Consider the following 13088-nt stretch of genomic DNA (forward strand, 5'->3'; position numbering starts at 1 on the left):
ATCGAAAATGTGCATTCTGGAGGTTACAGAACGTTATATAAAGACCTATTCAAGGCCCACAGATTCACCCTCTGAAGGACCAATACTGTACGTCACCTGCTGTGAACAACCAATTGTAGGACCTCAAACCATAATGAAGTGTAAACACTGTCAACAGCCAGCTGCCTTTGATGTCGTTGTTGTGTCTGTACAGACCAGCCTGCTGGTTATCCAGGTATTAGCCAGGCTCAGTGAATAGATCAAGTCCTATTCCTCCATCCTAGGAGTGGCTGACTCAGGCTTGGCAGGGATTAGGTGAAGGACCCTTTGTTGCGGGGGCCAGATGTGTTTGATGTGGGAGTGTGAAGTGTGGAGGGAGTAGGGCAGCGTCTGATGAAGGTTCTCTGGGGGGGGGGGCAGCTGAATGAAAGGGTTCTTTTGAGTAGCGGTGGACCCCAGGAAGGTTAGCGGTTGGTTAGATGTCAGCTAATGGACAGGGATCACGTTGTAGAATAAAGAAGAAGGAATAAAGGACTTGACTAGGCAGGATATGAGCACTGAGCTGAGCCCCTTGTTACACGACACAGGCCCCAGCAGGGGGAGAGCCAGTGACAAAGAGGGAATTTGGCACTTAAGCCTATCTATAGACGGCGGTCAATGTCTTCTCTTTGGTGCCTTAATAAGTATTGACAACACAGGGTCATTGTCAAAACAGCAATGCCTTTAATCCTGAACCTGTCTCTTTGAAGTTTGCAAATCACGGTATGACTGACTAGAATGTTTTTTTCTTCCGTTTAGGTGGTTGTTTGTTTGCTGACTCATCATCTCGTGAGCTTAGAACTATAAGGTTCTATCTCCGTCTAGGGTGGTTCAGAGATATTGAGCGTCAACGTTTTTACATTCCATTATGTTTTGTGAGATGGAACCTTTGTATTTTTATTCATTACTAACTCAAAAATGTCAACATTTAAAAAATAACACCACACAGGCATTAATAAACACCTAATGGATCAGATTATGTAGAAAACTCAATTTTGACCAAAAATGGAGATAGAACCATATAATTCTAACGTCACGATCTGTCTTGATGACTTTGTGTTGATTTGATTGTTCCACAGCAAAAACACAAGCAGATCAGCCAGACCAAGATCAGGGTCACGTCCACCATACTCTTCATCTTGGCCGGATGCATCGTCTTCGTCACCATCCCGGCGGTTATCTTCAAACACATCGAGGGATGGACAACTCTGGATGCCATATACTTTGTGGTCATCACTCTCACCACTGTTGGCATAGGGGATTATGTGGCAGGTATCAGTGGCGTGTCCAGACCTTTTTCACTGGGGTGGCCCAGGTGGGGCACCTTGTTATGCATGGGTGGCACAATTTTGAGAATTTAACACTTAATTCCCTGCATTCTGGTGAATTTGTACACACCATTTTGTGCTTTTTATTACCATTTCTGTCTCCACTCCCCATTGTATACTTTAATTGGGCTACTAAGGTCATGTTCTTACATGAAAATCTGAATCATGACCCAGAGCAAGCGGATGAGTTTGCAACATTGTTGCATAAATTATTTCTGATTTGCGTTCTCACAGCCCTTTATGTAAACAAAGTAACATAGGCAATTGAAGCAACAGACGTGGTAGTTGATTGGTCAGGAAAATAGAAAACTGCCCGTTCGTCCCGCTCTTATCCAGATCAACACGCATGCGCTGTTGTTTTCCTATGGACAGCCTCATGCGTCGTTTCTAATCGGAGCGAAACCACCCTTTTCAAGCGCCGGAGCATTTGTTGGTTGTTTGCTCCGGGAGTGACTTCGAATGTGCGTTCTCACAGCTCCAAACAACGCAGAGCAAAGCGAATTTTATCCTAAACTCTGATTCCAAGTGAAGCAAAACGTTTTAACCACTAGCACAACACCGTAGCCTATATGTAGCTATGCAAAAGTCTAACGTTATTAATGGTACTCACATTTCTTCAGGAGCGCCAAGACCAGCACACCTCACCGCTGATCAAAAATGTGTTCTGTTCAAAAAGTTCGTCTCGTGGCGCGAAGTGGCCTCTGCTCTGAGTGACTAGGCAGATAGCCAATCAATCAGGGTGGCACCTAGGGTGGCCAATCAGATTTCAGGGGTGGCACGAGCCACCCCTGGCCCCCCCCTGGACACGCCCCTGGCAGGTATTACCGTGTTATTGAAACCTTTCTTCATCATCTTTACATGGTTTTGGTTTATAAATATAGTAGACATAACATCATTCGTAGTGAAATGTTGCGACTCGTTTTCAGGTTTTCTATTCACCTCATGAAGCTATTGAAAGTGATATTCAGTTAGGATTCAGAACGGACCTATCGCTAAGCCACGCCCCGAAATAGAAATTGTCCAATTATATCAGAGCAAAAGTCACGACAGGCAGAAAACTCGGACAAACAACTACAGCTAATATCTGATGGTGAAAAGTTTCGAAACTAAATATTCTTGTCAAAAAACATGTTGGTAAATCAGAAATCAGAAATTTGCCAACTCTCGCCATTGTAAGTAATTGAATGTCATTCAGTCACGGTCGGTCGGTCAGTCACTGTCAGTGAAGCGTTGTTTGTTTGTCCGAGTTTTCAAAGGGGGCGTGGCTTAGCGATAGGTCCATTATTGAATTAACTAAATGAGTCACTTCTCTGCCTCGCTTGTCCTGACAACTGCTCTTTGATCCACTCGCCCACCTGCCAGGTGGGGACCGGAGGATCGAGTACAGGAAGTGGTACAAACCGCTGGTGTGGTTCTGGATCCTGATTGGTCTGGCCTACTTTGCCGCCGTCCTGAGCATGATCGGAGACTGGCTGAGAGTGCTGTCCAAAAAGACCAAAGAGGAGGTGTGTGGGCTCCTTCAATTACAGCTCTGTCATTACATTAGCACAGTGGAAACTGAAAGGTCACTCTCCCTCTCCCTCTGTCTCTGTCTCCGCCTCCCCCTGTCTGCTGTCTTATTACCACCCTGTGGATGCTCTGTCTGGAGCCCCCATGACAGCCTCTGTCTGGAGCCCCAGCGACAGGCAGCAGTGTGGAGGAGGGGTCAGAGGTCATTTTGTCAGACTGACATGTTGGGACTGGGAGTTATTGATCCATGCAGTAGGGATCTAGACTAGTATTGGTTTTCCGCGTTAGGAGAATGATTATGATAAGGTCTGAAAAGGAGCTTGTGAGATAATCAATCATTTTGATGTTCCACTACTGATGAGACCCAATAATGAGACGGTAGCCATCACGGTAAGACTTTATGGGTATACTTTGTCATAAGGCTGTCAATATGCTGTCATGGTAATGATATACCCGATGTAAAAGCACAGCGTAACAGTCGTTATTTATTGTGTTGTTGTCCAGTGTTGTTTATGACAGCGTTACGAAGGCTTATGACAGAGGGTTTGAGAAAAGCGAACGAAGCGTATCGTGTAGCGTTCCGTGTTTTGATCCCATCTTCCCTCCGCTGTGCTTGTCACAGGTCGGGGAGATCAAGGCCCACGCGGCCGAGTGGAAGGCCAACGTGCGCGCCGAGTTCCGCGAGACGCGCCGGCGCCTGAGCGTGGAGATCCACGACAAGCTCCAGCGGGCCGCCACCATACGCAGCATGGAGCGCCGTCAGCTGGGTCTGGAGCAGCGGGCCCAGTCCCTGGACATGCTCTCCCCGGAGAAGAGGGCCGTCTTCGCCAGCCTGGACACCAACCGCTTCAAGACCTCCTCCCAGGAGAGCATCGACATCAAGCTGAACAACCTGCGGCTGAAGGGGGCCGGGGAACCCCTCGAGAGGCGGGCTAGCGAGCAGCAGCAGCAGCAGCAGCAGGCGTCCGCGTCATCCTCCGAGGACAACCTCTTCAACCTGCGCTTCGGCTCCCTCACCAAGCTGGCCAAGCGCCACCGGAACCGCGACATGAAGAGGAACATTCCGGAGGACGTGAGGAGGGCCTGCGAGGCCATGGGGGGAAGTGGCACCCCACTGGGGGAGGAAAGGAGGGAGGAGGGAGAGGGGGAGGCAGAAGAAGAGGAGGAGAGGAAGGAGGCGAACACCAGTTTGACGAATCTGCCGCAGTACGCCGCCGACCACACCAAGCTGAGTGGCTTTGTGCCGGCACAGGCCAGAGAGAGAGAGAACGATAAAATGCTTGAAGGAAAAGAGCCACAGATAAGTCCATAGAGTTCAGAGACAGGGTGAGTGAGAAAGGGAGAGAGAGAGAGAGAAAGAGAAAGAGAAAGAGAGAGAGAGAGAAAGAGAACCATACAGAGAGAGAGAAAGAGAGAGAAAGAGAGTGAAAGAGAGTGAAAGGGGAAGAGGTCCTGTTTTGATGTCAGGAAATGTGCCTTTCTGTTTTCTATGCTTAGACTTGGGACTTGTTGGAAATGCCAAGATAACAGTCACTGTAACCCTAGTCATGTATGGTTGCCAAAAAAACATGAAAGAAAGGAGTTTGAGGCGATGGTGAAACACCTCTTCTCTCAGATGATACTGTACCTTTTCAAAATAGTACTTTCCTCAAAGGACAGCTCGCTAAGATCCACACTCTCCTGTCCTCCTCTCCCCCCGCCCATATCAGAAGAAAGACAACGTGGAATATCTTCTCTCTTTACTTGAGGTTTCTGTGAGCAAGTGACCCAATGAACTAGTGTTTCACCATGCTAGTCACGTCTTCACAAACAATATTGATCCTTGCTTATGCATTTCAGACTGTATCAACTGTTTTTAGCACAGGCAATGGAACTGCTGAACAGACTGCAATGAACATGACTAGAGGGTTGACTATGAGGTGGGAGGACGGGGGAGGGGTGGGGGGGGGGGGTTCTGGATCAATAGACAATACTGTATGTTACTCAACTAATAATATCAACTGACAACTGATCACATGTATGTTATGTACAATTATTCCTACATGGTATGACTATGAAGTGTAGCCTTAGGATTTTATACTAAGAGCTTGTATTAAACAACACCTACAGTACCCTATGATTGTGCATGGTTATTACAGAAAACGGTGTTTCCAAAGCTGTCAAGTTGTCAAGCTGTCAAGTAAAATAATATATATATATATATATATATATATATATATATATATATATATATATACACTTGAAAGCCTAGGGCTGAATTCCATGTCTGTTGATGTTGAAATGTACTGCGTTGACTGTATTCACTTGTACTGTATTTGAATGAGAACCAGGAGAGAATGAGTTTAGCCTGATTTCAATTGCTTTTACCGATTTCACATGTATGAAACCAATTTAGACATGCGATTTTAAGGGCTGGTATCAAATTGATCAGAAATCAATTATTTTGTGCCCTATTTTTAGCCTGTGCAAAGCAAAGTCCAAACGCAGGCGTATTGGCAATTTGTGTCGGTGGTAACTGTTGAAATGACCACAGCGCTTAACCACTGTCTGGCCTGTGCACTGTTTGGTGGAGTAACAGTAATAGAGGTGTGTTCATGACAATATGCAGGTCATTATGCCATCAGGTGTGCAGAAAAATTCTGACCTTGAAAGTAACACAAATATTTCAGACACCCCACCGAGCGCTCATCAGCGTTTACGCTAATACTGGGTTTTACACCGTTAAAATAATAGCCCTTAATGTCAGTCGTCATTTCTGATGGGGTTGTTGTGGACACTGGCCCCATTGTGTTACTGAACTTGATCAAATCATCTTATTTTGATGGAATTATGTTACCTTTGTTGCTTGATTGACAGTTGTTTGATTATGAATGTTGTCGATCAAGGATTTTTACATTTTATTTCACAAAGCATGTTTGTGTATGTGTATGTTGTCATCCATTGTACAGGGGAATAGGATTTAATTTCTCCAAGCTCCATGCTACTGTATGTGTTGGCCTTTTCACCATGCAGACGCACATGTGCCCATGGCCACACCCACACACACGTATACGTACACATGCTAACGCATGCACACACACACACACACACACACACACACACACACACACACACACACACACACACACACACATATACAGAGAGAGTGTCAAATGAGGTACCTACTAGGGGAGGAACTCTACCCTCTGGGTTTATTCACTTTACACAGGATGGTCAATGTCTCAGATCATCTGAAATGCATTTGTGCTTCCTAATGCTTAACACAATGAAATGTTTGCCAATTTTTTACCATGTTTTTAATCCTCTACTCATTTGATCATAGTCAATGTAGTTGTCATTGCCATGTGCACAGATGAAGAGATGAACACAAATAAATGTCAATTGGGTTACGAAACATGCATTCATAATGTTGAATAATAGATATCATGGTTGTGACCTCAAAATATCATGGTTGTGATACACAACACTTGCCCAAACTATATTTTCAGTTTGGTTTTCCACATGTTATTACCTCAGACAATTATTTAGCTCACAATCAATTTTGTGCAAACATTACATCAAATGTAGTGAGTGCCTTTCTGGGAATAAAATAACATTACAATGAGTCGATTGTGATTTTTTGCTTGCTGATGTACTGTATGCTCTGTAACTCCACACTGTAAAAAACAACAACTACGCTATATTCAGTAGAGTTAGTATTCTGAATTGTTCAGACAGGAACATTTAAATTACTATGAGTGAACGTAAAAATGTACATCAGAGGAATGGAATGGACCCCAATAAGTTCTAAACATACAATTGTGAATAAACTGAAATTGCAATTCGTTGTTGGCACATCTGGTTCGTTGGTATAACAGCAGCGCATGCGCACAAGGCAGCTCAGACCTCAACGCATTTTTTTGATTGGCCGCTTGGCCACAACTGATTTGCATATTAGTGACCCGAAAGGATTCTGGGCCCAATTTATGTGAGTTTTGTGGGTCACACCGTGAATGTGTTGTACTGGGGAAAGTATGTGGTAGTTGCAAGTTCAAGGGGAAAAGTGAAGCTTATACAATACCATTAAAAGTTTGGTTGTGTCAATGATCCAATGGCGGTTAACGTCCAATAAAAGGTCGCGTAATTACATTGTATGCGAGTCCAATTAATAACCACGCTACAATACAAATCAGGAGCATTGTTCTCACTGAATAAAAGTTGATTAATATTAATGAAATTCAGTATTGTGGCGAATGTCATCGCCTGGTTACGCGTTACAGCCAGCTAGCGCTAGTCACGGCTACTGTTATGTTCACTACTGTTGTTCACTGCGTTGTTGTTGTTCATTGATTGGCCGCTTGGCCACAACTGATTTGCATATTAGCGGCCCCAAAGGATTATGGGCACATTCTATGTAAGTTTTATGGGTCAAACCGTAGATGCGTCGTACAGGGGGAAGTATGGGGTAGTTCGTGTTCAAGGGAATATCCCTAAAGGCCTTTGACAGGGTTAGCCAAGGTTTCCTGCAGAGGGTGCTAAGAGGCATGAACTTCCCCCAGCACCTGCTCAACTGGACCTAACTCCGTATAAAAACATCACGAGTTGAGTTCGGATCAACAACCAGCTGACAGACCCCTTCCCCATCAAAGCTGGAGCACGACAGGGATGCCCCTTGGCCCCTCTGCTGTACGCCGTTCCTACGGAAGATCAGGAGCTCCCCCAACATCATGGGCTACCCTCTACCAGGGGCCCGGGGGGGGGAGGCTCAAGGTGGTGGCGTACATGGACGACATCACCATCGTCGGCACAGATAGTCGTTCCATTTCCACAGCAACGAAAGTGGTTGAGGACTACTGTGCAGCCACTGGCGCCCTGATCAATAGGGGTAAGTGTGAGCTGTTTCTGTCGCAGCACTGGCAGGAGAACCTGGCTACCTCCTTCCCTGTAAAGACGGAAAACATTAAGCTGCTGGGGATCACCTACCAGAAAGATGGAGGGGCCTCCGGCAGCTGGAAGGAGACCATCCGCCAGGTCCAAAAGAAGATCTGCGAGTGGAGTGCACGGCCCCTCACAATGACAGGCAAGATCCTGGTCCTGAAGGCTATTGTTCTTCCCATTCTCCTCTACCTGGGCAGGGTGTTTCAGTTTAGTTTAGTTTAGTTTATTAGTTTATTATATCGAGGACAATCCAAATACATGAACCATATAAAATACAGTAAAAAAGGCAGCGTTAGCCTAGTCGGCTAATTTTCAGCTGAAGTCCCCGGCCAGTTGCAACATGGCATCCTGAAAAGTAACGTCATTAGTTAAAATAAAACATTTAAATATTCTAAGAACACGTGGCTGAGACAAGGTACCCCAACATCACACTTGACAAAAAACACACGTAAGCAAGCTGAGGTGATTGAAGGGGCAACAACAAACACCACATACACACTTATGGGGGCAGCGACATTTCAAGCATATAGAAGCCACAGGACAATTACAGGCCACACAACATTAAGCACTTACAAACAGCAATACATTAAACAAAACAAAACATACAAAAAAAGGCATTATGGGGAGGCAGCACAGAGAGGGATTAATGAGGACAAGTATAGTTCTGTGTCAGCCAGGCTTTCATGTGTGTTGTGAAGGTGGAGTAAGTATGTATGTCTTTGAGTTGGTTGGGTAGTGAGTTCCAGTTTTCTATTGCTATCACTGAGAAGGATTGCTTACTGAAGGTGCTTTTCCTGAATGGAACTATAAGGTCGCTGTTATGTACGACAGTGTCATTGTCTTTGCAGCACTTTGTTGCCCTTTACGACGTCACGTTACGTACGTCTGTTAGAGCTTTACGACGGTGTGTGTGTGTTGTCAGAATGAATGGCACATGGCAGTAAACGGAGCTCAGTTTGTATACCTGTGTGGATCTACATTTATTAGCACAACACAAACATAATATTGGCGACGAAGATGGCTGAATTTACTTTGCCACCACCGGCACCTTTCTTGTCTCTACCCGGCGAGCCTCCTATTCCGTGGGTAGGATGGCTGGATGACTTTACTGTCAACCTAGACGCCATGGGCTTCACAGAACTTTCCGACAAGCGGAAAATGGCGCTGCTCCGTCACTGTCTCGGTACGGAGGGTCAGAGGATATTCCGAGCCCTCGGCTGCGCTGAGACCTACGCGGAAGCTGTCGCTCTCCTCACTAATCACTTTGCCGGCAAACAACGGGTGCTTCTCCGGCGGTACAAGCTACGAAAACGGCTTCAACGCCCCGGTGAGTCTGTTCTGAGCTACGTGACCGATCTCAGGGATCTGGCGCGAACATGCAACTATGGGGTGATTCACGATCAAATCGTACGGGATCAGCTTATTGAAGGGACATTGTGTGAGAAAATCAGGGAGAAATTACTTTTGGAGCCAGATGAGCTAACACTAGATGATGCTATAGCTAAAGCCATGCAGGTAGAATCAGCGTTACAGTGTACTAGCATGCTGACTGCCAGCTCACGCTCCGACTCCGCCTCCACAGCCTCACTCACGCAACAGCTTCAGCCTGCCTACCAGGACAGCCAAGAGGACACAGATGCGTGGTTCCCAGTGCAGCAAGCTCGCAGACAGGGGAACACACGTAGCTCTGATAGCTGTAATAACTGTGGGGCTAGCTCACACAATGCACGGGCTCCTAACTTCCCAGCTCGAGGGCAGACATGCAGGAACTGTTTGAAGCCCAACCATTTTGCTAAAGTGTGCAGGTCTGCTCCTGCGGCTCATCCCCCACAGTCCAGACCCCGCTCAACTCGCAGCGACCATACTGAAATTAGAACTGTGTCTACAAACCATGTGAGCTTTAAAACATGCACAGTGCAGCTGGGTGAGGTCAGCCTTCCCTTGTTACTGGATACAGGCGCGGCTGCGTCTCTTCTCAATCTCAGCACCTACAACAAATTCTTTGCCCACCTGCCATTGCAGCAGCCCTCCACTCCTCTGTGCGGATATGATAGCTCTAAGATAGAGATTGTGGGCATCCTTCAGGTACCAGTGCATTATGGATCTAAGCACATGTCTGCATTCCCATTCCACATCGCTAAGCGGGGTGCCAATCTGCTGGGCCTCGACCTGTTCACGGGCCTGGGATTCACACTGCATGACGACAGTGGGTCAGCCATTCAACATGTCACCTCCACCTGGGAGCAGAAATGGCCAGCGCTGTTCGATGGACTGGGTTGCCTCACAGCCTTCACACACAGACCCCTGGTGAACACAGAGGTGTCACCAGTCATGCAGCCCCTGCGCCGGATCCCTCTCGCTCTGAGGGATGATGTCACAAAGGAACTCAACATGCTGCTGCAGGCAGGCATCATCGAGCCAGTCAACGCCGCCCCCTGGATTTCAAACCTGGTCATCGCTAAGAAAAAGTCAGGGGGGTTGAGAGTCTGTGTGGACCTGCGGTCTGTCAACAAGGCGGTGATTCCAGATAAATATCCCTTGCCTACCTCAGAGGAGCTGACCACCCACTTCTACGGCTCCACGGTTTTCACAAAGCTCGACCTGCGCCAGGGCTATCTCCAGGTTCCCCTCCACCCAGCCAGCAGAGACTTGACAACCTTTGTATCGCACGCTGGGGTCTTCCGGTACACCCGAATGCCTTTCGGGCTTAGCTCCGCCCCCAGCTGCTTCCAGAAGGTCATGACCACCATCCTTGCTGGTATCCCTGGGGTCGCGGTGTTCTTGGATGACATCGTGGTCCATGCCCCAGATGTGCCAACACACAACGAGCGGCTTCACAGGGTGTTTGCAGCCCTCCTGGACAATAATCTGACCCTGAACACAGAGAAATGCTCCTTCGCCGCTACCGCCATCGACTTTGTGGGGTTTCGCCTCACAGCAAAGGGCATCACACCTCTCCTGTCCAATGTCGACGCCATACACCGGATTCCGGAGCCCACCTCTGCTTCCCAAGTAGCCTCATTCCTGGGCATGACAGCTTATTACCTACGGTTCCTGCCCCACTACTCTCAGACCACAGCTCCCCTTCGCCAACTGCTCAAGAAAGAGGAGCCATGCAAGTGGACTGCAGCATGCTCAAGGGCGTTCCACTCGCTGAAGATCCAGCTCACCACAACCCCCATCCTGGCCCACTTTGACCCGTCCAGCCCTACCCTCGTCACCTGTGACGCCTCAGCCGGGGCGGTGGGTGCCGGGCTCTCACAGGTTCAGGACGGCGTCGAGCGGCCAGTTGCCTTTGCCTCCAGGGCTCTTAGCCCCACCGAACAGAGGTATTCAGTCGGCGAACGCGAAGCTCTAGCCTGTGTCTGGGCATGTGAGAGGTGGCACCTCTATCTATACGGCCGGCGGTTCACCCTCCGTACAGACCACCAGGCCCTGACCACACTGCTGTCAGCCTCAGGCAGTGGGCACAGGCCTCTCCGTTTGCACAGGTGGGGGGAGCGGCTCAGGCAGTATGACTACCAGCTCAGGTTCACCCCGGGGAGGGACAACGTAGTGGCCGACCTCCTCTCTCGGTCTATCGAGGCCCCCACCCCAACTGTCTCTCCGGATGACGACACAGAGCCAGAGCTCATCCAGATGTTGCATGGGCCCCTGCAGACAGCAGTGTCACTAGAGGAGCTGCAGCGGGAATCGGAACAGGACCCTTTGCTATCCACCCTGCGCACCTACATACGCACCGGATGGCCATCACGGGTGCCGGAGGATCTGGCCCCGTTCGCTAGAGTACGGCACGAACTCTCATGCTGGGGGGACGTCTGTGTCTCCAGGGGCCTCTGCACTGTGATCCCAAGTGGCCTGCGTGCGCGTGTCATGTCCATGGCGCACGAAGGTCATTTGGGCATAGTGAGGGTCAAGCAACGATGCCGCGACCTGGTGTGGTGGCCAGGCATCGACCGGGACATCGAAACAATGGTCAAGGACTGTGCATCATGTCTGCTCAGCGGGAAAAGTGGGTTGCCAGCCTCAACACCCCTGCAGCCTACCCCGTGGCCGCCCCGCCCATGGGAGCATCTCCAGCTTGATATCTGTGGAGAGATCCATGGCCGAGGGGTCCCGCACCACCAACGCTTTCTGGTGGTGGCATACGACCTCCACTCCAAATGGCCTGAAGTGGTCCCAGCAGGAACGGTCACAACACGGACAATTATTGACATCCTGGATGGCCTGTTTGCTAGATGGGGTCTGCCAGTCACCATCACCACAGATAATGGGCCCCAGTTCATCTCAGCAGAGTTCTCGGACTTCCTCCGCACCAAGGGGATCAAGCACATCCGCACGGCATACTTCCACCCTCAGGCCAACGGGGGGGTGGAACGTTTCAACCAAAGCCTTAAAAATGGGATCCGAGCACATCTGTTCCAGGGGTGCACATTCCAGGCCGCACTCAACCAAACACTGTTGCACTACAGAGCTAGTCAGCATGCAACAACGCAGACCTCTCCAGCATCCCTCATGCTTGGCCGTGAGATGGACTTGCCACTGAACAGACTCAGCACCCGAGATGCTGCTCAAGCAGCAGTGGCCACACATCAGGGGGAGATGAAGCGACGCTTCGACAAGAAACGCGGAGTAAAGACCACCACCATCAAGGTGTCCGACTGGGTTCGGGCCCCTAGGCCCCAGCGACATAACAAGATGGCATCTTTCTGGTCTCAGCCCCTTCAGGTGACACGTCAGCTGGGGCCAGCCACGTTCCTGCTGAGCGACGGATCCCGCTGGCACGCCAGCCGACTGCGGAGGGTGCCTGGTCCTCCTGGGCCTGCCATGGCCACACTGCTGCCAGCAGCCGGTGCAGCAGAGACAGATAGAACTGTCTCAAAGGCCTCGAGTCCTGTACTGCTAAGGGCAGCTAGGCCGCCCCAGGCTCCGCCGCAGCCACTGCCTATGTGGCGTCCACCCGCTCAGCCTCTACCTGCTGTTCCTCTTCCTCACCCTCCTCCACCTAACCCTGGCTTCCTCGCAGGGTCACAGCCCAGGGGGGAGGTCGATAGGCCACAGCGGGAACGGGCTCTCCCTGCACACCTCCAGGACTATGTCACTAAATTTCACACATAGGCCTTCAGGCCCTACTCCTGTTTGACTGTTACTTTAGTTGTTTGAGTTTTGGAAAGGGGGGGGAAATGTTATGTACGACAGTGTCATTGTCTTTGCAGCACTTTGTTGCCCTTTACGACGTCATGTTACGTACGTCTGTTAGAGCTTTACGACGGTGTGTGTGTGTTGTCAGAATGAATGGCACATGGCAGTAAACGG

The 13088-nt window shown here is 49.2% G+C and overlaps 1 protein-coding gene across 1 annotated transcript in view; it reads left to right on the forward strand.

Annotated features, from left to right (window-relative positions):
* kcnk10b (potassium channel, subfamily K, member 10b) overlaps positions 1-4167 on the forward strand; it is a gene marked incomplete at both ends in the record, with an annotated part of 32698 nt that extends 28531 nt beyond the window's left edge. The window contains 3 exons of the mRNA XM_080523676.1: positions 1098-1290; positions 2709-2851; positions 3478-4167. Of these exons, the coding sequence (XP_080379802.1) occupies positions 1098-1290; positions 2709-2851; positions 3478-4167 (1026 nt within the window). The remainder of the gene's footprint in view (positions 1-1097; positions 1291-2708; positions 2852-3477) is intronic.
* Positions 4168-13088: the final 8921 nt, after the last annotated feature.

This window comes from Nansenia antarctica (genome assembly GCF_963989245.1).
Source record: "Nansenia antarctica genome assembly, chromosome: 1".
NCBI classification, from domain to species: Eukaryota; Metazoa; Chordata; class Actinopteri; order Argentiniformes; family Microstomatidae; genus Nansenia; species Nansenia antarctica.